Below are 24159 nucleotides of genomic sequence, written 5' to 3' on the forward strand. Positions count from 1 at the left end.
GGCTAACGCCAAACCTCAAGCTCATAACCGCTTCGGTATGTCGTCATCATCTTGCTGTCCCCCCTCCGTTCTGTGAGTGGTTCCTTCATTGAGGTGAAAACGAAGTCCATGGAATCCAGGCTGCCTAGCAGCGTGAATAAAATCATGCGTAAAGGCAGCATGGGAAAACCCAGGCTACGTCAGGCCGCAAAAAAAAGTGAATAATAATAATAATAATAATAATAACTAGAAATGCAATTCCAAGGAATTACCAGTGCATGAAAATGCTAAAGTTGTGATGTAAAATATCATGTATAGTTAAAACAGATAATACAGAGATGGTTACTACGGTGATGCTAGGATAGACATGGTGGTTGCATAGCTTAATAAAAGTTGATAGTTTAAAAGTAGACTGTTTAAAAGCTGAATGTAGATAGTTTAAAAGTTGTTGATAGACAGCTAGTTTAATAGATAGTTTAATGATAGTTTAAAAGTAGACCGTTTAAAAGTTGAAGGTAAATAGTTTAAAAGTTGTTGACAGACTGGAAGTTGAATGAATGTTGATATTCAAATAGTTTAATGGCTGTGTATAGGTAGATATTTGACGATAACTGAAAGTTGGAATGGCTCTAATGTTTGCTAGCAGTTATGCTAAGATTTTAACTATGCTAACCCGCTCTTTTAGCTAATGTTTTATAGCAGTGCTAGCAATGCTAACCTGCTAACCATGCTACTTAGCTAACGTTTTCTAGCAGTTTAATGAATGTTGATATTCAAATAGTTTAGCGGTGATAACTGAAAGTTGGAATGGCTCTAATGTTTACTAGCAGTTATGCTAAGATTTTTAATTCTGCTAACCATGCTACTTAGCTAATGTTTTATAGCAGTGCTAGCAATGCTAACATACTAATCATGCTACTTAGCTAACTTAACTAACATTTTCTAGCAGTTTTGCTAAACATGCTAACTATGTTAGCAATGCTAACATGCTAACTATGTTAACCATGTAACTTAGCTAACCAAGCTTATCATTTTAGTAGTTATGCTAACTATGCTAATTAGCATGCTAACAATGCTAGAATGCTAACTATGTTAACCATATTACTTAGCTAACTTAGCTAATCATTTTTAGCAGTTATGCTAACTATGCTAACTAACATGCTAACATGCTAGCATGCTAACTATGCTAACCATGTTACTTAGCTTACCGAGCTTATCCTTTTTAACAGTTTTGCTAAAAATGCTAATTAGCATGCTAGCATGCTAACTATGCTAACCATGTTACTTAGCTAACTTAGCTAATCACTAGGTAGATGAGGTAGATGAGGTTTAATATAGTTGGAATGACTGAACAGTTAAATAGGTGGATAGTTTATATAGTTAAATGATTTGCTTGGTAGATAAGGTTTAATATAGTTGGAATGATTGAACGGTTAAATAGGTGGATAATTTAAATGGTTAAATTATTTAGGTAGATAATTGACGATAACTGACAGTTGGAATGGCTCTAATGTTTGCTAGCAGTTATGCTAACTATGTTATCAAAGATAATAATGTTAACCAAGTTACTTAACTTAGTTAACTTAGCTAATGTTTTCATTTTTAGTAGTTATGCTAACTAGCACTATGTTAACCATGTTACTTAGCTAACCTAGCTAATATTTTTTAAAAGTTATGCTAACTATGCTAACTAGCATGCTAACATGTTAACTATGCTAACCATGTTACTTAGCTAACTTAGCTAATCATTTTAGCAGTTTTGCTAAAAATGCTAACTAGCATGCTAACATCTTAGCATGCTAACTATGCTAACCATGTTACTTAGCTAATCATTTTTAACAGTTTTGCTAAAAATGCTAACTAACATGCTAACATGCTAGCATGCTAACTATGCTAACCATGCTAACTAACTACAGTGGGTAGGAGTCATAGGGCATAGGGCAGGGCATTTTCATGCACTGTAATAACTAGAATGCATTTCCAAGGAACTGCGAAAGTGTGCTTGCTCTAGTGCGGTCACTAATGTGAGCAGACAGTAGAATATGCTACGTTGAACCTGGCGCGATCAAAGAATTCCAACAGTGGCTCATTTTTACGTGCATTCAAGGTTACGTGCATTAACATACATCCGAAATGCCAAAACACATTTTTGCTAGTTGTAGCGACCCCTAGGTCAAAGGGCACCAAATTATATGTGTGGCCTCACAATGGAGTCCCAAGTCCCTGTACCAAGTTTTGTTTTGAGAAATGAAAGCATTGCTTAGATATGAGCTAAGTTCCTGTAACTTTAGCGCCCCCCCTAGTGGTCAAATGTCACCAAATTTACTGTGGGTTCCACAGTCCATGTACCAAGTTTGGTTTCTATACGTGAAAGTGTTGCTGAGATATGAGCCTAGCCTAACGTTTTCTGCATAGTTAGTTAAATTAAAGGTTCATACTTCTCCTTGAGACAAACAGTTCGGGGCCCAGTTTCCCGATAACGACGGAGAAACGATCTTACGAGGGTGTTCTACGATTCACCTTACGATCGTTCGTTTGGTTTTTCCGACTGTTTCCGGAACATACTCGTATCGTGAACGCGCGTGCACTGCTCTTAAGATGCTCTTAAGGGGAGCTGTCCACGTTAATAGTTCTGAAATATCCTCTAATTTGATGGTGATGTCAGGTGACTGCACGTCACAGCTAGGCCTACCGTTTAACCCTTACAAGCCCGACCATTCTAATTTCGTTAAAATTTTAACAATGACCAATCATTTAATATCTCAGCCGTCCAATGACTGATTTTATTTCTGAAATCTTCCCCGTAATGCTGACAACATAAGCTTCAATTTGATATGATTGGTTAAGGGATTTATGGTGCAAAATTTTTTGGATACTTGAAGATCAGTCGTGAAAAAAAACTTTTCACTTCAGTCGTATATATTGATATGGACAGCCAGATGCCACCTGCACTTCGTTGGAGTTTACCTCGACTGGAAACCACACAGCTGGATAAACTGAGGTAATATATGTTTTTACATTGGTTGTAGTTATGGTTAATCTTAATTTGTAGTCCTAAAATCATGTCATTTGACAGAAATATGCTTTCTCATCAACGTCAACATTATGGCATAGCGGGAGCTAAGTGCATCGTCATGTAACTTTAGCTAGCTGCATTACTCTGAACTGCTTGCAGTACTCTCGTTTGCTTTTGATGTCAGTTATTTTCATTTGACAATTTCATTTAAAAACCTGTTAGTATATAACCTGTAAGTAAGTTTGTTTTCTAGTACCAATTTGCTTGTTAGGTAAGCATTATTGGCAAGTCAGTATAACGTTAGCACATCAAAGCTGGATAAATCAATGGGCGCTGCATTTGTTTGCGTCGGTTCTACATGAAATAAGCTGAGCGATATTTGTTCTCCTCTCAATATGTAGTTGTAGAAAACAAGATGTGAAATTACATATTCTGTCAGAAATGTAGTGCTAATTAACTTATTGCCTGTCCTCGAGTTGTTACCTCGCTTGGCAGTTTGTAGTGAACTGATTTAGCTTGCTAACTTCTAAATGACAAACATCAGACGTGCTTGTCTCAACATTTTCTAAAATGACATGACTTGATAGCTTTTCTAGTCCTCTCAATATGTAGTTATAGAAAACATGATGTGAAATCACATATTATGTCATAAATGTTATTATTGCATTTTCAGCAGTTAGTTACTAGGTGAAATGTAATCTGTCTTTATCTTGATGCCAGCCAGGCAATCAGATTTAGGGCAGCTAAACCCATGTGTAATAAAAATGACTTTTCATACTTCTGAATATTTTTGAGTTACTCAGAATGCTTCAATAGTTTCAAGGCTACCTCTTCTGGTGTATGTATGTGCACACACACACATACATCTGTAGTTTTGATTTTATTTTGTAAATTAATAAGGTATTACATTTGTATGATTTTACTGTTGTTTCAGATGGAGGATGAAAAGACCTACACAGACCTCGTTGCAGGCCTGAAGAGGTAGCTGACTGCTGATGAGCTTGCGCTCACAATGTTGAAGACCATGTGAGAATGGAGGAAGAAGGTATAGATTTAGGTGGCGTGCATAGGGTGGTGTAGACTGCCACTAAAACACCTTACTAGCATTAATACTTGTGTGAAGCTCACATTTCTTTACCATAATACAGTACAGGGGCCTTCAACCTTTTTCAGCTCAAGGGACCCTTGGCTGAGGCCATAAGGCCAAGGCCAAAATGTTACCAGCTTTTGTGAACATGAAACGGAATTCACAAAACCATTCAAGGATTTGGATTAGCTTCAAAATGTAATGTCTTCAGCCAAACTACACTTTACAACCAAAGTGTATGTATATCGGCCCTGTAGCTTTTCATGTTGTTGTATCATACAATGAACAGACAAACCATAATGTAGAGTAGCCTATGTAATCTAGTCTAATCTCATTGACGTATAACATGTGGCATGGCTTCATTCATTACCACACAGAAATCATGGCACTAAGAATAGCAGGTTACACGTTCAATATGCTGTGGGCAGTGCAGCTCAATTTGAGGGGCGTCATATCAATGGCATCGCTTATGATTAAAAAGCAGAGGTGCAGAGTCAATAAAACAAAACAAAACAAAAATAAAAGACAGAAATACATTAGGCAGGCAAGTGCCAGTTATTGCTGTCTTTGAAAAGTTTTTGTTTGGATGAAAGTAGCGCACCAATCTTTTTTGGATGAAAGTAGCGCACCAAAGTTTTTCTTAAAGTTGTTTCGTGTGCAGGTTCAACGTTGGTCATTGCTTATGGTTAAATCACTTATATTGGTTTAGCCAACTACTGTATGTGTCAGTCATTTCCATTACAAATAGGCTTAATACAATTTTAGATATTTAATCTCTAAAATGTATCACATGAGGCGGCTCTCCATCGCTAAAAATCACTCGTATTACTCGCACATCCTTATGTTATCATGTCATTTTGACCACTGGACTAGCCTTCCTGCTTTCTGCAAAACACAATTGAAGGAATTGCAATAGCGGGCCATGAAGATGCTTGCTAATAATCTCCCTTCCTCAATTCGACTAGCAGACACCCTCCCTATTTTTAAGTCTAGACTTAAAACATACCTCTTTACTACCTCCCACAGTTAGGTATGGTGCGGTGTGGAACTTCACCCACCTCAGGGATTTTTGGAATGGACCAACCTGCTGAATCCTCGTGTGACTGGCACCCCAGTCACGTGTGCGATGGTGGTCACTGACCATACCTGCGCTGGTGTCGACTACCCCTCACCATGCCTTAGTTATGCTGCTATAGCATAGTGCTGTCATGGACTTTTCATGTGCCACGCCGTACCACCCCCCCTCTCCTCTCTCCCCTTCTCTCTCTCTCTCCCTCTCTCAACTCTCCCTCTCTTGCCTATTCTCACTATGGTATACTGTAACAATAGTACCACTGATTACTTATTGACATTAACCATTTTGATTTTCTAATACTAACCCACTCTACATCTCTCTTTCTTCCCCCTTACTGTACCTCACTTGTGAGGTATATCATCACCAGTCATCAACCATCCGTGTGCTTGGCCCTCCTCTCACCCATCTCACCTGAAGTCCCATCCTCGACTGCCCTATTACTGTCCCCCTATCTGGATTCCTGGCCCGTACAGCCTAGCGACCCATCACCTGCCTATGACCCATTGTTCTTAGTAATCTGGGGAACTTGGTGCACCAGGTCAAACCAAAAGTAACAAGCCTCGGTGTCATCTTAGATGCAGAGTTAAGTTTTAAGCCCTATATCAGTAAAGTTACTCAGACAGCCTATTTCCACCTGAGAAACATTGCCAAAGTGCGGCCCTTTTTAACTCAACAAGATGCAGAAAAACTAATTCATGCCTTTATCACTAGCAGGTTAGACTACTGCAATGCACTTTTCACTGGTCTTCCCAAAAAACATCTAAAGAAATTGGCACTCATACAGAACTCTGCGGCTAGACTTTTAACTAAGACCAAGAAGAGAGAACACATCACCCCTGTGTTGGCTGAACTGCACTGGCTCCCCGTTTCCTATAGAATTGATTTTAAGGTTATGTTCATTACTTACAAAGCTCTGAATGGCATAGCACCTTCATATATCTCTGAGCTTTTAATATCTTATCAACCACAAAGGAAACTTAGATCATCCAATTCTAATATTTTAATTGTACCCAAAGTGCTCCACAAGCAAAGTGGAGAAGCTGCTTTTATCCATTATGCCCCAAAACTATGGAACACCCTGCCTCTGTACATCAAGCAGGCGAGTTCAGTAACTATTTTTAAGAAAGATCTGAAAACATACCTGTATAGGAAAGTCTTTAGTTAACTCATCTTATCCTGTAGACTACTTTTTCAGATTATTCTACATCTGCTGCCATTGGCCAGAAGCAGATGGGCTCCCCCTATTACAGTAAGTCAGGTTCTGCTCAAGGTTTCTTCCTGGAATATGGGAGTTTTTCCTTGCCACAGTTGCCATATGGCGTGCTTGTGGGGGGTAAATGGTTAAGGCTGCCAGTCTTGAATGTCTGTGTATAAAGTCAAATAATTGCGACATATGCTAAGAACAAGCTAAGGCTGGTTGCTTGGAGTCTGCATCAACGGGGCCTAGGCATTTGTCAGCAAAGCCTTTATATATCCATAGTAGTATAATAGTATTTCTGATATGTTGCTGATTGGATCATAAACGGCCACAGCAACAAAGGGGAATGACTGACTCTTCTCTAATAACTGTTACATGTTATTTTCTATATTTCTGATATGTTGCTGATTGGATCATAAACGGCCACAGCAATGAAGAAAAGTGAAAGTGATTGATAATGACTGACTGACTATTATTGTGTTTCGCGCTTCGGACTTGTAACCGGAGGGTTGCCGGTTCGAACCCCGACCAGAGGTGTCGCTGTTGTGAAAATATTAACGCTAACTACACAGCAAAAGAAGCTGCAGTAAGAAACACTAGTAGCTAGCATCTGTGATGGTACAGTAATTCAGACTTTGGTTGCTACTATTCACAACTACCATCATCATTATCATAGTTTCCAAGGTGTGTGCACAGGTAGATAGATAGATAGATAGATAGATAGATAGATAGATAGATAGATGGATATAGATAGATAGTAGTCATCCCGAGGGAAATTTTAATAATTTAAACAGTTTAGTTAGCTGGCTAGCTAGTTAGCAGCTGGCTGAGTTTGTGTTATTTCCTGAAGTGGAAAGAGATTTTGTTCAGGCCTTAATAGATATCCTTTGTTTGAAAATAAATTGTTTCTATTCTTTTCTCTTAAAGGGACACCAGACAAGCCTGATGCTTTTTCTCTACGAAACTCCCCCTCGCTCGGTCTGAAGCTCTTTTCCTTTTCTTTGCATCTACTGACTGTCAAGGGTTTTCACTGCTTCTTCGCCGGCTCTGCCATTATACACATGCTTGCAACAATCGCTAGCGTTTCGTTAGCCTGCCTCTGTGCTGTAAACTGATCCTGCTTCGGTCAGCGGGGACGATACACTGAACTTGCAAGCGGGATATTCTCCCTACAGGCAGTAGGGGCGAGCGAGAGAGTCTTCATTGCGAGCGAGAGAGTCTTCATTCGCCCTGTAATGAGTCATTTAACCATAGACCGACTTACAAAGATGATTAATTAACACGAAAACGTTGCCTGGTGTCCCTTTAATTCCATGTGTTGCAACTCTCGCTGGTAACTTTGTTAACTTATCCAGCAAACTATTAAAAATTCACTGTAACAAAACACTGCAACACTCGCTTGCCCTCGAACTAGTCCATCTTCCTGTTTCCGCTTTGGTGGTCTACCTCGCGCTACCTGGGTTAAATCCTGGCGCGCCAGCAAGATCTACGTAATTTTCACGTCACGTTGTCGCGGTACCAGTCGGGTGCGTCGAGTATTTAGAAGCCTTAACCCCTCACTGCTCCCCGAGCCCCGCCGTTGTTGCAGGCAGCTCACTGCGCCGGGATTAGTATGTGCTTCACCTCACTGTATACAGGGCTCTCAAGTTTTGAAGTTTGCAAGGAGTGAGGCATTGGCACAGTGCCACGCCCCCTCCCCCCTGATCGAAGTACATGAAAGTCCTACGTCTGCTTGAACTACTCGTGGCGCCACGCCACCTCCCCCCGATTAACAGACCCACCCTCCTCATTTCCCATCGACCCAGCTTCATGAGAGAGCACAAATTCCATTATTTCAAACACACTGTTTTATTTATTCTAGAACCCTATAGTAAATAATAATAAATAATAATAACATAAATTCTAATAATAATTTCACACAAATGGGCCCTTTGAACAGCAGTGGCTCATTCTGCTCTAAACAAACAGAAAACAACCAAATGAGAAAAAGCACATTTAGCCCCAAAATGGTCTCTTGAACAGTGGTGGTTCTGTCCGTGTGTGTGTGTGTTTATGAGTGATGTTGTGTGTTGTAAGTGTTTCTGCAGATTTTGATGCCTTGATGACTGATACTGGGGGCTCCCATTTAAAGCACTGTGGTTCAATGTCAGCCATTTTCACAGTCATGAGGCCATCCTTAAAAATATTCTTGTTTGCAGTAATAGCCAAAAAAAAAAAAAAAATGGGTCGATAGGTGGGTCAATATTTTTTTTTTCAAGATTCAAAGTAAAAAAAAAAGTAAAATTTTAGTCATGGTGATTACGTAGGTATGAATTTAAACAAATGTGCATATTGTGACGTAACTGACTGGGTCCTCAACCCGTGCCTTCAGGCGCATCACTGGAAACCTCAATCTGATGCAGGTTATGTAGACCAGCCTTTCTCAAACTTCTTTGACCTGAGTCATGGCAGACTTTGGGGTCATAGGGCTCATCTACACGTACCCAACCCCACTCCCTCCAAATCAAATTGTCATTATCATTATCACAATCATTATTATGCCTATGACTAAGATATAATTAGTTTCGTTGCTTTTGCATGGTTGCATGATGCTCGCATAAGAAAAGAAATACTTCTCAAAACAGCAACAATTATATGGGTGCTATTGTTTTGGGATGTTTCCCTCATGCAAGCATCATACATTGGTAGGAAATGGAGAAAATAAATACATGTTTTTTAATGAAGTTTAATTTGAATGCCTGAATGTAAGGATTCAGGAAACACAATACCAGCTTTTTGGGATCTTTAACAGATAGAAAGAAGGCTACAATAGCTTTTAGCCACGTTATATTCAAATTTGACTATACAATACTCAGTGCTATACAGTGTATTATACAGTCTCTGCTCTGTTTCTATGGAAGTTCCAAAGATCAACGTTGTTCTATTAAGTGTCGTTAAACAATTAAATAGCATTCAACAGGTTGAAGCGGAGCTTTGATACCAACGTTATCGATTAGTTTCAGTTTCTCTGGCGCAGACGCCTGCATTGAATGAACGCTCATACCACCACTTTATTGTATGGCTCCATGTTTAATGACATCGATAGCAGAAATGTTTATTTTCTTTTTTTGTCGGTCCGCGGTATCTTGATCTGCGCAGCAAATTATCAGACGAAGCACCGGGGCTAATTTCACTCCACGACTCCGCGGACCAGCAGTCTCCACGTTGCGGACCCACATCAAAACAAAACTATTTCCTGATTGGTTGAGAAATCCTATTTTCTGATTGGCCGATAGGTTAGTAACTGAACAGCAGCTCTCTGAGCTGAATGAGCGCACAGACAGCAACGTTTGTAAACATTTGTGTGACACGTTTGTAAAATATAGCTCTTAGAAATTTCTGTGCGGGCAAGTTAATAATTTCTCGGAGTGAGAAATGGCATGTGTGGCGTGTGAGCGTGTGAAGCCATTGAAATGCGTGTGTCTCACGCTCAATGCGTGAGACTTGAGAGGTCTGCACACTGTGTATTCACTGTGTACTGAGTGTGTTTCACTAATTCACGGATTGGGATAAAGGCAGAGACCAAATTTCACTCACGGGATCAAAAGAGTATATATACTTATACTTATAGCCTAGCCGATAATAAGACTATCAAATTAATTAAACAAGAAAACTGCATGTCTTTCTTTCGTCAAATTTGGTTTTACTCATTTTGAGTAGACCTAAACTGTTCGCCAAAGGCCATCATCTCTGGCCCCAGCTTGATAAAAAATGTAGGCTCTGATTTAGCCTAGCCTAGTATGACTTCAACAAGGTGATCTTTAGTATCGTTCTGTGAGCTTCCCAACCTTTTTCATTACACGGTCATATTTCTGACGGACTGGTAGCAGGGACGTTGATAGTATTTTGTGAGTGGTGGTGCTAATCACATTACCAGGGTTTCGGAGTGTCTCCCCCGGGAAGTTTGTAAACATACAACCTATTGCCCTCACAGATATGTATGTTACCCATGTCAAGGGCACTGATAGACCCCCTCCATGAAAGATGTTGGCTTCTGGATCGCAGGCTGCAAACAGCTTGAATCAATGATTTGGGATAACTCAAAATAACAAAATATGCTATCATATTCCTTTTGCTAACATTTATCACTTTCATTTGCAGCAGTGAACATTAATAACCCCTGCAGAGGATAACCATTGATGATATATTTACCCAAAGGCTGTGTAATGTAGAGCAGCATCTCCATCATCATCTTTCAGCTCAATGTCACTGTTGGCCTGCAGCAGGACCTTCACCACCTCTATGTGTCCCTGATGGGCAGCCACCTGCAGTGCTGTCTTTCCCTGGTTCTGTATATCAACCTTCAGACACAATTATTCCAACATCAGAGATGTTTTCCATCATTCGAAATGTAAGAAAAGTAAGCAATGCACATAAACTGACAATATAGTACAGAAACATGCATGAACCATTTCGGCTGTTCTAAATGTTAATAAAAACAGAATGTGATCATTTTCAAATCACGTTAACCCATATTTATGTTTATGGTTCTTAGCAGACACTTTTGTCCAAAGTGACTTACAATGACATCAATAAACATTACATTAAAATGAACAGTTTAGTAAAGTCATATGGCCTAAATTTCAAAAATACCAATTATTATAAGTAGGGCTGTCAAAATTAATGTGCTAATCACCACGATTCATTTTAAAATACATAACGCTTTAAAAAAAAAATTACGCAATGAACACATTTTGTTTACCTACTTCCTTTGTGAGGGGCTGACGTTGTGGAAGCTGTAAAACCTGCAGCCGCCAGCCTCTCTGTCTCTCTCTCTCGTTAAATGCCCAAACTTTTAAGGATGTAAGCATGTAAAAGACGATTTGGGAATGACATCACTTCCTTATTGCTAATTGGATCACACATTTGAATTAGATGGACAGTGCTGCTGTAAACTAACCTGACTCTCGCCAGATGAATTTCGCCTAGCTCCAGTCACATCCATCTGGGATCGCTTCCGTTAGGAGTGATTTCGGCACCAGATTCTATGGTAGAGCCAATCAGGATGCAGGGCGGGAGTTTCATAGATGTGACGTAGCGGAGAAGCGACTGTGAGACTGTTTTGATTCAAACAACGGCTCGCATCGAGGAAGCAAGCGTCATCAGCGCCACGGTTTGGTTTGATGTGAGTGGTTGAAGTAGCACGTCAATGACGGACAAGTGGCTTATCCAATCATATGCAATGATTTTTGATAAGGCCCAGCCTTCTGAAACACCTCTCCAATGGAGCGATCCCAGATGTATGAGTGGAGCTAGGTGGAACGAAATTCATCTAGCGAGAGTCAGGTTAGCTGTAAACCATAGGTGAAAACAAGTGCTGTTCTGCACCATTCCTGGTTTAGATTGACCCACTTAAATGCAAACAGGGGAGAATCTCTCTCCCTCTCTCTCACTCAGACCCCCCCCCACACACACACAGCACCACCACTACCACCAAACACACACTCTCTGTCCTTCTCTCTCCATCTCTCCTTCTTTATCCATCTAATACTTTTTGTTGTTGATACCATACACAAATGGTTCTTTACTGGCCCAGGTTTTCTCTTTGAAAGTTCATAGTTCTGTGTGTAGTTTATGATGCTATTTAACAGTTGTGTCACAAATACACACCCTTTGTGGTATTTCATTAATTTGGTGATTTATTGTGTATTTAAAATGCCCTTTAAGAAGCTTTAGTCTTTAGGGGGTAACATTTTTGTTTAATCACCATTATTTCACGATTAAATAAAAAATATGAGATGAATTAAATATGAGATGAATTAGTTTTTTTTTATCGTTTGACAGCCCTAGTTATAATAGACTAATTACAATTAACAGAATAACAACAATAACCATAAACTTATACAAACCACGACTCAAGTAACGGAAAATTAATTAGCAAGGTAAACAGATTATTTTGATGCTTTTTGATCCCAAAGATCCCAAAACTATCACTACAACGAAGAACATTAGGTAAATCATTCTAACAAAGAGGAATCATGGAAGAAAATAGGGCTACACTTTACTTGAAGGTATCTACATAAGAGTAACATGACACTGTCATGAATGTGTCATAAACATTATAAACCATTAATGTTTATGACATAAACGCTTCTGTCATTAAGTGTCATTCGGTTTTTGTCATGACAAATTAGGGTTAGGGTTCATGTGTCATGACAGTGACATGTGTTCATGACAGTGTCATGTCACTCTTATGTAGATACCTTCAAGTAAAGTGTTGCCAAAAGAGTCTTGACTGTGACCCCTTAGTATTGATGGAAGGCCGACAACAGACATCCGTCAGACCGCAGTGGGCGAGAGGGGAGGTACAGCTGGATCATGGAATTCAGATGGCAAAGTGCAGATCCAGTAAGTGTCCTATAGGCCAGAGTGAGGGATATGAATTTAATTCTGGTTGCTATAGGAAGCCAATGAAGAGTAACTAAGAAAGAATGCCACGGCATTCTCAATCATCTGTAATGTTCTCATTACACATTTTGGAATGCCAGCTAACAATGCATTACAATAGGCCAGTATGTAAAGAACCATGGCCTGCACAAAAAGTTGTGTGGTATATTCTAATTCTATTATTCTTCAGATAAGGTCAGTCATTAACTTGGAAGTGCAGGCGTTCGACAACATGGTGTGGTGGAGCAATGGTAGCATAATTGACAGATAAGTCGCTTTGGATAAAAAGTGTCTGCTAAATGAATACATGAATAAATGTAACATCGCCACCGGTCAATCAGTCCGCCCAGGTTCAGTAATGTACAAGTTATTATAGAAGCTAGGTGACCTTCTATTCAACAATCACTGGCGCAGGACAGTGAAAGTCTACAGCTCCACGATATCTTTTGGCAAAGGCGGTTTTTCGTATGGGCAGTATGGGCAGCCGGAAATTGGAGTATTTTTTAGTGCTCATTTGCACTAATCAGTTTTTTAATCACTCATTTGCACGTCAAGTCAATCATATGTCACCGTGTGGAGAGTGGGCACAGCTCTATATAGCCTACTTTGCAGGCGCCTGTGCTTGCTGCTGAGAAGGTCACACAGAACACAGAAGAGAAAGGAGGAGGGGCGGCTAGGGGATTCACCTCTGGACCACGTCTGCTGGAGTAGGGGAGCGGGGAATATCGCACAACTAATGCAATTAGTAGGCTAAAGTAATTTCATTCATAACATTCTGTATACAGCTATAGTTTCACATAGGCTACTACATGCTATTTTTCTGGATTGTGAAATAGTACCAAAATGAATTTGTTTCGTCTTGACAATTGGTTAATGGTGTTGAGGGATAGGCTATTTGATTCTGGAGTACCAAATAAACAAATGACAAGTAAAAAGACTAGTCTAAAACAGTTTTATGCAACCAGCTCCAGATATTCCAAATATTGTATAAGATAAACTGACAAGGCTTTGTGACTGACGCTACATGATCTGAGAAATTTACTTGGTAATCAATTGTGACACCCAAGTTACGTGCCATTTTAGCAGGGGTCAGTACATTCCCCAAGTGTCCTTTTCAAGACCTACGTTACAAAGTTTGAACGAAGTTTCTATGTTAAACGGTTAAAGCTGAATTAGACGCAGAAATTTGGTGGTAAGAATAAGAAGAAGAAGAAGAAGAAGAAGAAGAAGAAGAAGAAGAAGACTTCGGATAACAGAACAGTGCATTTTCATGCACTGTAATAATAATAATAATTCTTACAAAAACAATAGGGCTTTGCGCCGTTCGGTGCTCGGGCCCTAATAATAATAATCCTTACAAAAACAATAGGGCCTTGCGCCCTTCGGTGCTCGGGCCCTAAATAGATTGTTTGAACCAGTTAGTTTTCATATCCCGCCGGTGGGGCGGTTACCCTCCTCCCCCACCTCCCCCCAACATTCTAAATCAATTGTATGCACCATATTGCTATGTAGCATAGTAATTTTATACACCATTTCAAAGCTTTGGCTCTTGGGAATCCAAAAATGACAACTTTTTTTATGTACAATCTGTATAGTGCTTTACATTTTCAGGTTAAATTTGATCCAAAATGCCCAGCTCCCCCTCCACCGCTTTTGGTGCTACCCTGACTTCTGGCTGCAGTGTAGCTGCAGCACCATAAGTAGATGCAACATATTGGGTACTGAAATATTCACAAGAATCCATAGAAATTGAATCTTCATGTTGTATTATCCAATACTAGTTGTACAGATGTATAGTTTATCTTATACACACTCATTGAACCAACAAAGTAAATGCAAAAATAGAGACTTTTTTGTAATTATTCCATATTTTGTGTAGTCAGTATATATCAGAACACCTGACATACAATCTAAATAGTCCACAAGAAACCTCAAAGTGTTACCTTTCATTTGAGACCAGGATTATGCTTCTACACAAAGGGGTTCATGTGCAGTAAGCATTTGAGTGTCAGTATGCATTTTGGATAACAAAAAGTCCTATGGGGAGTTTATATAGACATTTTACAAAACACATGAGCATACCTTGGCAAATAATGGTCTAAAGCACTCATATTTTCATTCTATATTGATCTACTTTTGCACACAGCCTCACAAGACCTGGTTGTGTTTCTAAGGGATATCAAGTGACCCAGAGGGCTGTGGTCAGTGGTCAGTTCAGATGCTTGTAATGCTTTCAATGCTTGTAATCCGGCAGAAAGAAAAAAACTATATTCTAGCCTCTGTAACTCTGTGTGAGTACATCACACAGTTATTTTGACAATGCCCTTGTAAATAGGCACAGAGCAATTTCAGGCAAAAACTTTTTTTAGAAATTTGTATTGAAATTTGTATTGAGATCTATGTTTAATATAAGATTATTAACACTTGGTTAGATTTCATTTTTTGCAGTGTGTGTTGTGTAAGAGGGGTAGTAGAGCGGATGTGTAATACTTTTACTGATATATTTAACAATATATGCATTAGGCCTACTAATCCAAACAACGTCAAACTTGGCAGTGCACGTAGTCTAGTGAGTGTTTGGGAATGAACATTAGGTCAAATGCTCACATTTATTTCGTGTAGACTTTTTGTGGTCTTAATGCAATATTTTACAAAGCAGCTGACAGTGCCCCAAAGGACTGTGAACGGGTCAACAGCAGAAAACCCTATTTAGCAAGCAGAAATGTCCTAGTCTGGTGTTTAGGGTGCATCGTAGACAGGTGCCCTGTATATTTTCCATCAGCAAACCATCGCATTAGGGAATGTTAGTGTTGTGGCTAACTAACTCAGCTCCTGTCAGTATAGTCAGAACACAATGGGATGACAGTCGAATTATCCCATTGACAGACAATTACAGTGCTGTTATCAATCTGCTCGGTAACCGTGTTTATGCACTGCAAAAACTGCTTACCTAACAAAATCTAACCAAGTGTTATTAATCTTATATCAAGATATATATACAAGCAAATTTGTCTGCCAGTGCGTTAAGTAAATTTGTCCTAAAAACAAGCAAATTTGTCTGCTAGTGCGTTGAGTACATTTGTCTTGAAAAGACTCCTTAAAATAAGTCAAAGTCTTCTTAAATTAAGTCAAAATGATCTTTCGAGAGAGCACTAGGTAAGTCTTTTCATACTAAAAACAATACCAAAGATTAAGATTATTTTTAAGATTCTTTAAGAATCTTTTTTTTTTAAAGATTTTTTGATCTTAATATAAGATTATTAAAGAAGCACTATGCAACAATTTTAGCAAAAATGACCTAATTATGCAGGTTGTGGTCTAATTTAGCCTCTTAAATTATTCTTGTTTCAAGTACTTTGATGCTTCAGAAGTACTGGTTGTGAGTGACAACCAGCATATTTTGAATTGACAGGATGACTTGAAATCAGTGTTTTCAGTCTTATTTTCAATCTTATTGAAATTATTAAGGGGTAGCCCTGTTGCTACCCCTTGCCCTTCCAACGAAACAAATGTCTTAAAATCATCGTTTTCCTTGCTTGAAGGCGAACTTAGAGTGATGTTAACCTATTTAAGTTTAACAGCGTGATTGTCGTGAGAGCACGATTGCATGTTCGGCCTTATGTCTACGTGCGCACCTGAGGCTACTCAGCTACAAGACAAAGAATTTCCCCTGTTTGTATGTTCACCGCAAGTTGGCGTACCATAACTTACCAACTCTGCACTGTAGACCCTAACTGGCTATTTATATTTTTCTGTGAAATAAGCAATTGTATTTGTTCAACTTTATGAAGCAGAATTACGCATAGGCTACTTGGAACATAATACATTTAACAAAGGACAGATGTATGTTGCTAGTGACAAAATATTAACTTTCAGTGTTTTACGATGTCTGTCATGGGGAAGTGTTTTTCCCCATACATTTATTCTAGGTTACTGTCAGTGATTGACGCGAGAGAAGCGGGGTCTGTGTTGTGTTGCGTTGCGTTAATTTATTTTCATTGGGCATACCTTGCCGTGCCGTCCACAGCTCTTCAGTTCTGACAAAGCCAAAATTACTCCTTTTGAAACAATGAGTGCAGGAAGCGCGTTTGTATGGTTATATTGCTTGACGGGGGGGATCCCAAGCAGCTTTCAGCCATAAGGCTACTTTGAGAACATTTCAATTCACCCGACACTAATATTCAAAATGTTGAAAACTATTTCGGCATAGCCTATAAAGCAGTTTAATTAAATGGAATGTTAGTTGTAAACAAACAAGCTACTTGGTAAGGCTTGGCCTCACAGATGCGCTCATGCCTTAGATGGCAGGAAAAATCTTCACGATAGGCCTATTAACTAACAGCTACTATGCAGCTACAGGAGCTTCCAATCCTGAGGAAGCAATTTTGCATTGTAGGCATAACTAACATGCAATAACGCCGCCAACAACAACCAAAACTAGGCTAATCATTGTCAACATGTAAATTAAATGTAACATTATTGTGAATCAAATTAAAATGTTCTCTTTTGCAAACGTAGGCATAGTAACAGAATAATTTAATAATGTTACAAAGATACTACATCAATCCGTATGTTTCATTGGGCTACTAGGCTGTTTTGCCTTGATTCATTTAGGCTAGGCCTTTTTATTCAGGGCCGTATTCACAAAGAATTTTAAGGCTAAAAGTAGCTCCTAACTGGCAAATTTAGGAGCAACTCCTAAAAATAATGGTCGTTTCACTCCTAACTTTAGGACTCCTAATTTTTTCACAAAAAGTAATTCACGAAGCATTTTAGACCTAAAAGTAGCACCTAAGTCTGGGACAGCTTAAGTCGAGAGGACTCCCCTAACTCACTAAGACCTATTCATAAACAGCTTTTTTGTGGCATTTTACGTTGCGATGTTTTGAAATCGTAGCCTATGTAACAGGAGCTTCCAATTCATGAGGGAACAATTTTGCATTCATAAAAGGGATGCAATAACGCCACCAACAACAACCAAAACTACTCACTGTTAACATGTAAATGAAATGTAACGTTTCATTGTGAATCAAATTAAAATGTTCTCCTCTTTGCAAACGTAGCCTAGGGATATGGTGACAGATTAATTTAATAATGTTGCAAAGGTAGGCTACTACATCAATCCATAGGCCTATGTTTCATTAGGCTACTAGGCTATTTGTTTTGCCTTACTCTTTATTCATTTAGGCTAGGCCTTTTTATTCAGTTATTAATCATCTTCCATCCTTCGCACTACTTGTGTAGTGCACACATTCTCTGACCTGTCACCTGTCACTCATAATCGGAAGAGAGGTGTTTGGAATTCCCGCGTTACAATCGTCAGCCAATCAAGGTGGTCACTTCAGTCAAGCTCGTGCATGAGTAATGGCGTCATCCATAGCCCGTAAGACTCACTCCTAGTTTAGGAGTTGTCTGAAAGGCTTTGTGAATAACTTTTAAGAGAAAACTCCAAGCTAAAATCTTTAAGTGCGATTTAGGAGTAGCCTACTCCTAATAGTAAGATAAAAGCCTTTGTGAATAGCCTACGGCCCCAGTTATTCATCATCTTCCGTCCTTGTGTAGCGCACACATTCTGAGACCTGTCACCTGTCACTCATCATCGTAAGGGAGGTGTTTGGAATCATGCCCGCGTTACAATCATCAGCCAATCAGCCAATCAAGGTGATCACGCTTGCCCATTTACCCAAATGAATAGTCGAATATTACTGATGATCATTGTTATTTAAGAACATGCAGTGTGCGTAGGGTGCCAAAAACATCTTGCTCGTAAAAAAGCATCATAACGCACATTCTGGCGGGTCTGTTATTTACTGTAGGCTGCGCAAACCACAGGCCTTTATTTTGGGCATTCATTCATTCATTCATTCAACCTTTATTTATTCTCGGAGGGTCATTGAGGGAAGCCCTCATTTTCAATGAAGCCGAGAATACAGAAGCGAAGCAAAGCGCTCCACAAACAAGACAACATTCGAGGCCTTCTGTTGAAGAATTTTATATAAAGCCTGCGCTAACAGTAATCCTCCTGCCCCTGATAGGCCTACCACAGCTGTGGATAGTGTGGAATGTTCAAGTCATAACACAATCCAATGTGTGTCTAAATTGTCCCCCGCTGACCACCTCACACATTTCTCTAGATTTTGCAACGAACTTACATGACACAATGCCATAAAATATGCCAGTTTTAGGACACAGAATAATGTTTGTAATGATACCAGGTAGGCCTACGTTTAACAGTAACAAGTGTAACTAGAGAATGTAATTCCAGGGAATTACGAGTGCATGAAAATGACGCTAGGACAGACATGGTGGTTGCACAGCTTAATAAAAGTTGATAGTTTAAAAGTAGACAGTTTAAAAGATGAATATAGATTGGGAGTTGATCACACTAGTTGACTGAAAAGCCCAGGCTGCCAAACAGTTGTGGACAGAGGACACAATTGGCGGGAGTCATAGCTGATGACAACTGACAGTTGGATTGGTTCAAATATTTCATAGGGAATTATTGTAGTGGGGACTTTTATTTTGAAACAACTTTGGGCAGAGGAAACAGTTGACGGGAGTCATAGTTGATGACAACTGACAGTTGGAATAGTTGAACAGTTAAAATGTTGGATAGTTTAAATGGTTAAATAATTTAATAGGGGATTATATCAGTGAAGACTTTTATTTTGAAACAGTTGTGGGGAGAGGAAACAGTTGATGGGAGTCAAAGTTGATGACAACTGACTGTTGCTAGAGTAGTTATGGTGGTTGTTATGCTGGTTGCTAGGTTTTAACTGTGAATGTGGTTGCTAGGCTGTTGCTAGGGTACTTGAAGTCATTTCTAGGTTGTTGCTAGGGTGTCCATGGTGGCTACTATCAGAAATAAAAGAATTACTACAGTGGTTTGCTAGTATAATCATCTTGGTTGCTATGGAAACTGACATAGATGCTTAATTTCAATGGTTGCTAGGTAGGTGGTGGTTTAATATAGTAGGCTAGAGGCATAGTTAATGATAACTGACAGTTGGAATAGTTGAACAGTTAAATAGTTGGATAGTTTAAATGGTTAAATTATTTAATAGGGAATTATTGTATGGAGACTTTTATTTTGAAACAGTTGTGGGCAGAGGAAACCGTTGAACAGGATCTGTAGTCTTAAGAGAGCCAGATTGTGTGCTTAAATATGACGAATTACAAAGCAGCATCTTATAGTTTACGTAGAGCTATTAAAGATGCTAAGCGGCGCTATAGAGACAGAGTTGAAGCTGATTTCTTGGAGGGTGATCCAACACGAGTGTGGAAAGGACTCCGAACCATCACTGGCTTTGAAAGAAAGTCCCCTCCTATGATGAATGTGAGTAAAGCCCTCCCTGATGAACTTAATGCTTTTTATGCTCGCTTTGACATGAAAAACACAGACTATATTGGACTAGCTGCAGCATGTGAAGCAAATGAGGATGCACCTTTCTGTGTCTCTGAGGTCGATGTGAGCAATGCCTTTAGGAGGGTTAATTGTAGAAAAGCTGCTGGACCGGATGGAATTTCTAACAGGGTTTTGAAATCCTACGCTGCTCAGTTAGCTCCCGTGTTCACTTATATCTTTAACACATCATTGGCTCAAGAGACAGTTCCTACTTGCCTCAAGCAGTCTGTTATTGTTCCAGTACCGAAAAACAAAAGTCCATCATGTCTGAATGACTACCGCCCAGTAGCCCTGACGTCTACAGTGATGAAGTGTTTTGAGAAGCTTGTGAAAAACATTATATGCTCATCCCTCCCTGCCTCCTTCGACCCCCTCCAATTTGCTTACAGAGCCAACAGGTCTACAGAGGATGCCATCTCAAACCTCATGCACACCACCTTAACTCACCTGGAGGAGGGGAATGGGAATTATGTGAGGATGCTGTTCATTGACTTTAGTTCAGCATTCAACACGATAGTACCTCTCACCTTGGTCACAAAGATGAAGGCCTTAGGACTAAACACCACCCTGTGTCACTGGATATTTGACTTCCTCACCAACCGTTCACAAGTGGTTAGAGTGGGGGGTCTGACATCTGACTTATTAACCATCAGCACTGGTGCTCCCCAAGGCTGTGTTTTGAGTCCACTGCTGTACAACATCTACACACATGACTGCAAAGCCAGCAGTAGTCATACCTCCATCATCAAGTTTGCAGATGACACAGTGATCTTGGGCCTGATTAGTAACAACAATGAACAGCTCTACTTGGATCAGGTTGATGAGGTGGCACAGTGGTGTCAATCTAACAGTTTGACACTGAATATCAATAAAACCAAGGAAATGGTAGTGGATTACAGAAGGCAGCAGCAGAACTACAGTTACACCCCACTAATAATCAGCGGGCAACCTGTAGAGAGAGTCACAAGTTTTAAATACCTTGGTGTCCACATTACTGAAGACCTAACATGGACTGTTAACACTCAATATGTTCTGAAGAAGTCCAGACAACGACTCTACTTCCTTCGTCAGCTAAGGAAATTCAAAGTTTCTACATCCATCATGAAGGCCTTCTACACTTCAGCGGTTGAGAGTGTTCTAACTGGTAGCATCATCACCTGGTATGGGAACTCCACAGTTAGAGATTGTAGTACTCTGCAGAGAGTAGTGCGCTCAGCTGAAAGTACTATAAGAACTCAACTTCCTGCTCTACAAGATATCTATTCCAGAAGAGTACTCCTAAGAGCCCAAAAGATTCTGAAGGACTCTTCTCATCCTAACAATGGATTATTCCTACCGCTGAAATCAAGAAGACGCCTATGTAGTCACAAAGCCAGAACTGAGAGACTCAGGAGAAGTTTTTATCCCCAGGCCATCCGAACTCTGAACACTATACTGACTTTGCACACATTCACTCTTCAGCACTCTCAAACATTTCCCAACTCTGAACTCACACTATACTGACTTTGCACTCATTCACTCCTCAGCACTCATGACCCCCACACACACACACACACCTACAAGACTTTTTAGCACTTTTACATCCCTCACCCTATGCTATAGACCTTTTATTATTTTCTTATTTCATCACACGCCAAAAACACACACACACACACACACACACACACATATCTGACTTTCTCCAACTTTTGCACATCTCCATAGAACTTTTTATTTATTATTTTTGATTTCTCCTCCATCTACCCATGTCCTTGATTGCCTAGCCTTTCTGCCCCCCCCCCCCACCCCCATCCCCAACACACACACAAAAAACACACACATTAACATCATCACTGTCATCACCTCACATACATACAGCACACTGCTTGCTACAGTAAGCCTCCTCTACTTGCTGCACACTGCCCCCCCCCTACATACACAGCACATTGTCTTCAGGATCTTCTCCAACACACATCCTCTACATACTTACAGCACACTGCCCCCATCTACCCACACGCACACTACACACACACACACACACACAGTCACTGCTACACTCCCCTCCCGCCCACACACACATCTTCATCACTCACATACATCATGCATACAGTACTCTGCTTGCAATAGTAAGTCCCTTCACCATACTTGCAGTACACTGCCCCCCCTCCCCTACATACACAGCACATTATTTCATCAGGAAGCTTCTCCAACACACATCCCCAACATACTTACAGCACACTGTCGTCCCCCCCCCCAATACACAGCACATTGTCTCATGAGGAAGCTTCTCCAACACACATATTGCACACTGCCCTCTCCCCACATACACAGCACACTATCACATCTCCCCTGGCCGGAACACTTGGCATAGGATTCTAAGTGCTCTATTGTGATGCCATAATCGCCAATGTTAAGTCTATGGGGAACATTTTAATAGTTTTGAATTAATAGTTCAAAAAGTATAAAAGTTACAAATATGAAAAATACATTCCACACCTGTCCTAAGTAAGACCTACGTAACGCAGTTTGAATGAAGTTTCTACATTAAACGGTTGAAGCCGAATTAAATGTAGAAAAAGCGTTAGAAGAAGAATAATAACTAGAGAAGCATTTCCTGAAGGAAATACAGTGCATGAAAATGCAAAAATATGATGTAAAATATCATACAGAGTAAAAACAAACTATATTGGTTGCTAGGTAGATGAGGTTTAATATAGTTGGAATGACTGAACAGTTAAATAAGTGGATAGTTTAAATGGTTAAATTATTTAGGTAGATAGTTGACGATAACTGACACTTGGAATGGCTCTAATGTTTGCTAGCAGTTATGCTAACTATGTTAACAAAGATAATAATGCTAACCAAATTACTATCCTAACTAGCATGCTAACAATATTAAAATGTTAAGTATGCTAACCATGTGACTTAGCTAACTTAGCTAATCATTTTTAGCACTTTTGCTAAAAATGCTAACTAGCATGCTAACATGCTATCATGCTAACCATGTTACTTAGCTAACTTAGTTAATCATTTTTAGCAGTTATGCTAACTAGCATGCTAATATGCTAACTATGCTAACCATCTTACTTAAATGGAAATGATCTTAGTAACTACCATTCTTTGCTGTCATCCTTTTCATCCACTGTTACACTTGCAAAAAAGGCATTCTATCAAAGCAAGATTGAGAGCGCCACTGACAGTAGAAAACTTTTTTCTACTTTCAAATCTCTTCTCAATTCTCCACCACCACCATCAACTACTTCACTGTCAGCAAATGACTTTGCAACATTTTTCACTGAAAAAGTTGCTAAAATAAGTGCTCAGTTTGATGCTCCTATAAGGAGGGCTTTGCCTTGTGTTAGTATGACCACATCATTTGACTCTTTCTCTCCTCTTGATGAGGAAGCAGTCTCTCAATTGTTTTCAGCGATGTCGTCCAACAACATGCCCATTAGATCCTGTCCCGGTCCACTCTTCTACAGTCTATCTCACCCGGCTGTTCTACCAGCAGTCACACATGTATTTAATGCTTCACTCAGTTCTGGAATAGTTCCTTATTCTTTTAAACAGGCTAGGGTTTCACCTCTGCTAAAGAAAAGTACACTTAATCCAACTGAGGTGAAGAACTACAGACCTGTCTCCCCTTCTTCCTTTCTTGTCAAAGGTTTTGGAGAAAGTGGTCTTCTAGCAAGTTTGTGACTTTCTTCATCAGAATAATCTACTAGACCCTATGCAGTCTGGTTTCAAGAGTGGTCATTCTACTGAAACTGCTCTTCTGTCTGTGACTGAAGCATTGAGAGTAGCTAAGTCATCTGCTCAGTCATCAGTATTAATTCTACTAGATTTATCTGCAGCCTTTGATACTGTTAACCATGACATTCTCCTATCTATACTATCTGAACTGGGAATTTCTGGAAAAGCTCTTGACTGGTTTGAATCTTACCTTAAAGGGCGTTCTTTCAACGTGTCTTGGCAGGGACAGGTATCTAAGTCT

At 39.7% G+C, this 24159-nt stretch overlaps 1 protein-coding gene across 4 annotated transcripts in view; it reads right to left on the minus strand.

Annotated features, from left to right (window-relative positions):
• mib2 (MIB E3 ubiquitin protein ligase 2) overlaps window positions 1–24159 on the minus strand; it is a 252110-nt gene that overhangs the window by 120876 nt on the left and 107075 nt on the right. For all 4 annotated transcript variants that reach the window (XM_048240469.1, XM_048240470.1, XM_048240468.1 and 1 more), the window contains one exon: window positions 10547–10695. In XM_048240469.1, the coding sequence (XP_048096426.1) occupies window positions 10547–10695 (149 nt within the window). The remainder of the gene's footprint in view (window positions 1–10546; window positions 10696–24159) is intronic.

Source organism: Alosa alosa, chromosome 4, assembly GCF_017589495.1.
Source record: "Alosa alosa isolate M-15738 ecotype Scorff River chromosome 4, AALO_Geno_1.1, whole genome shotgun sequence".
NCBI classification, from domain to species: domain Eukaryota; kingdom Metazoa; phylum Chordata; class Actinopteri; order Clupeiformes; family Clupeidae; genus Alosa; species Alosa alosa.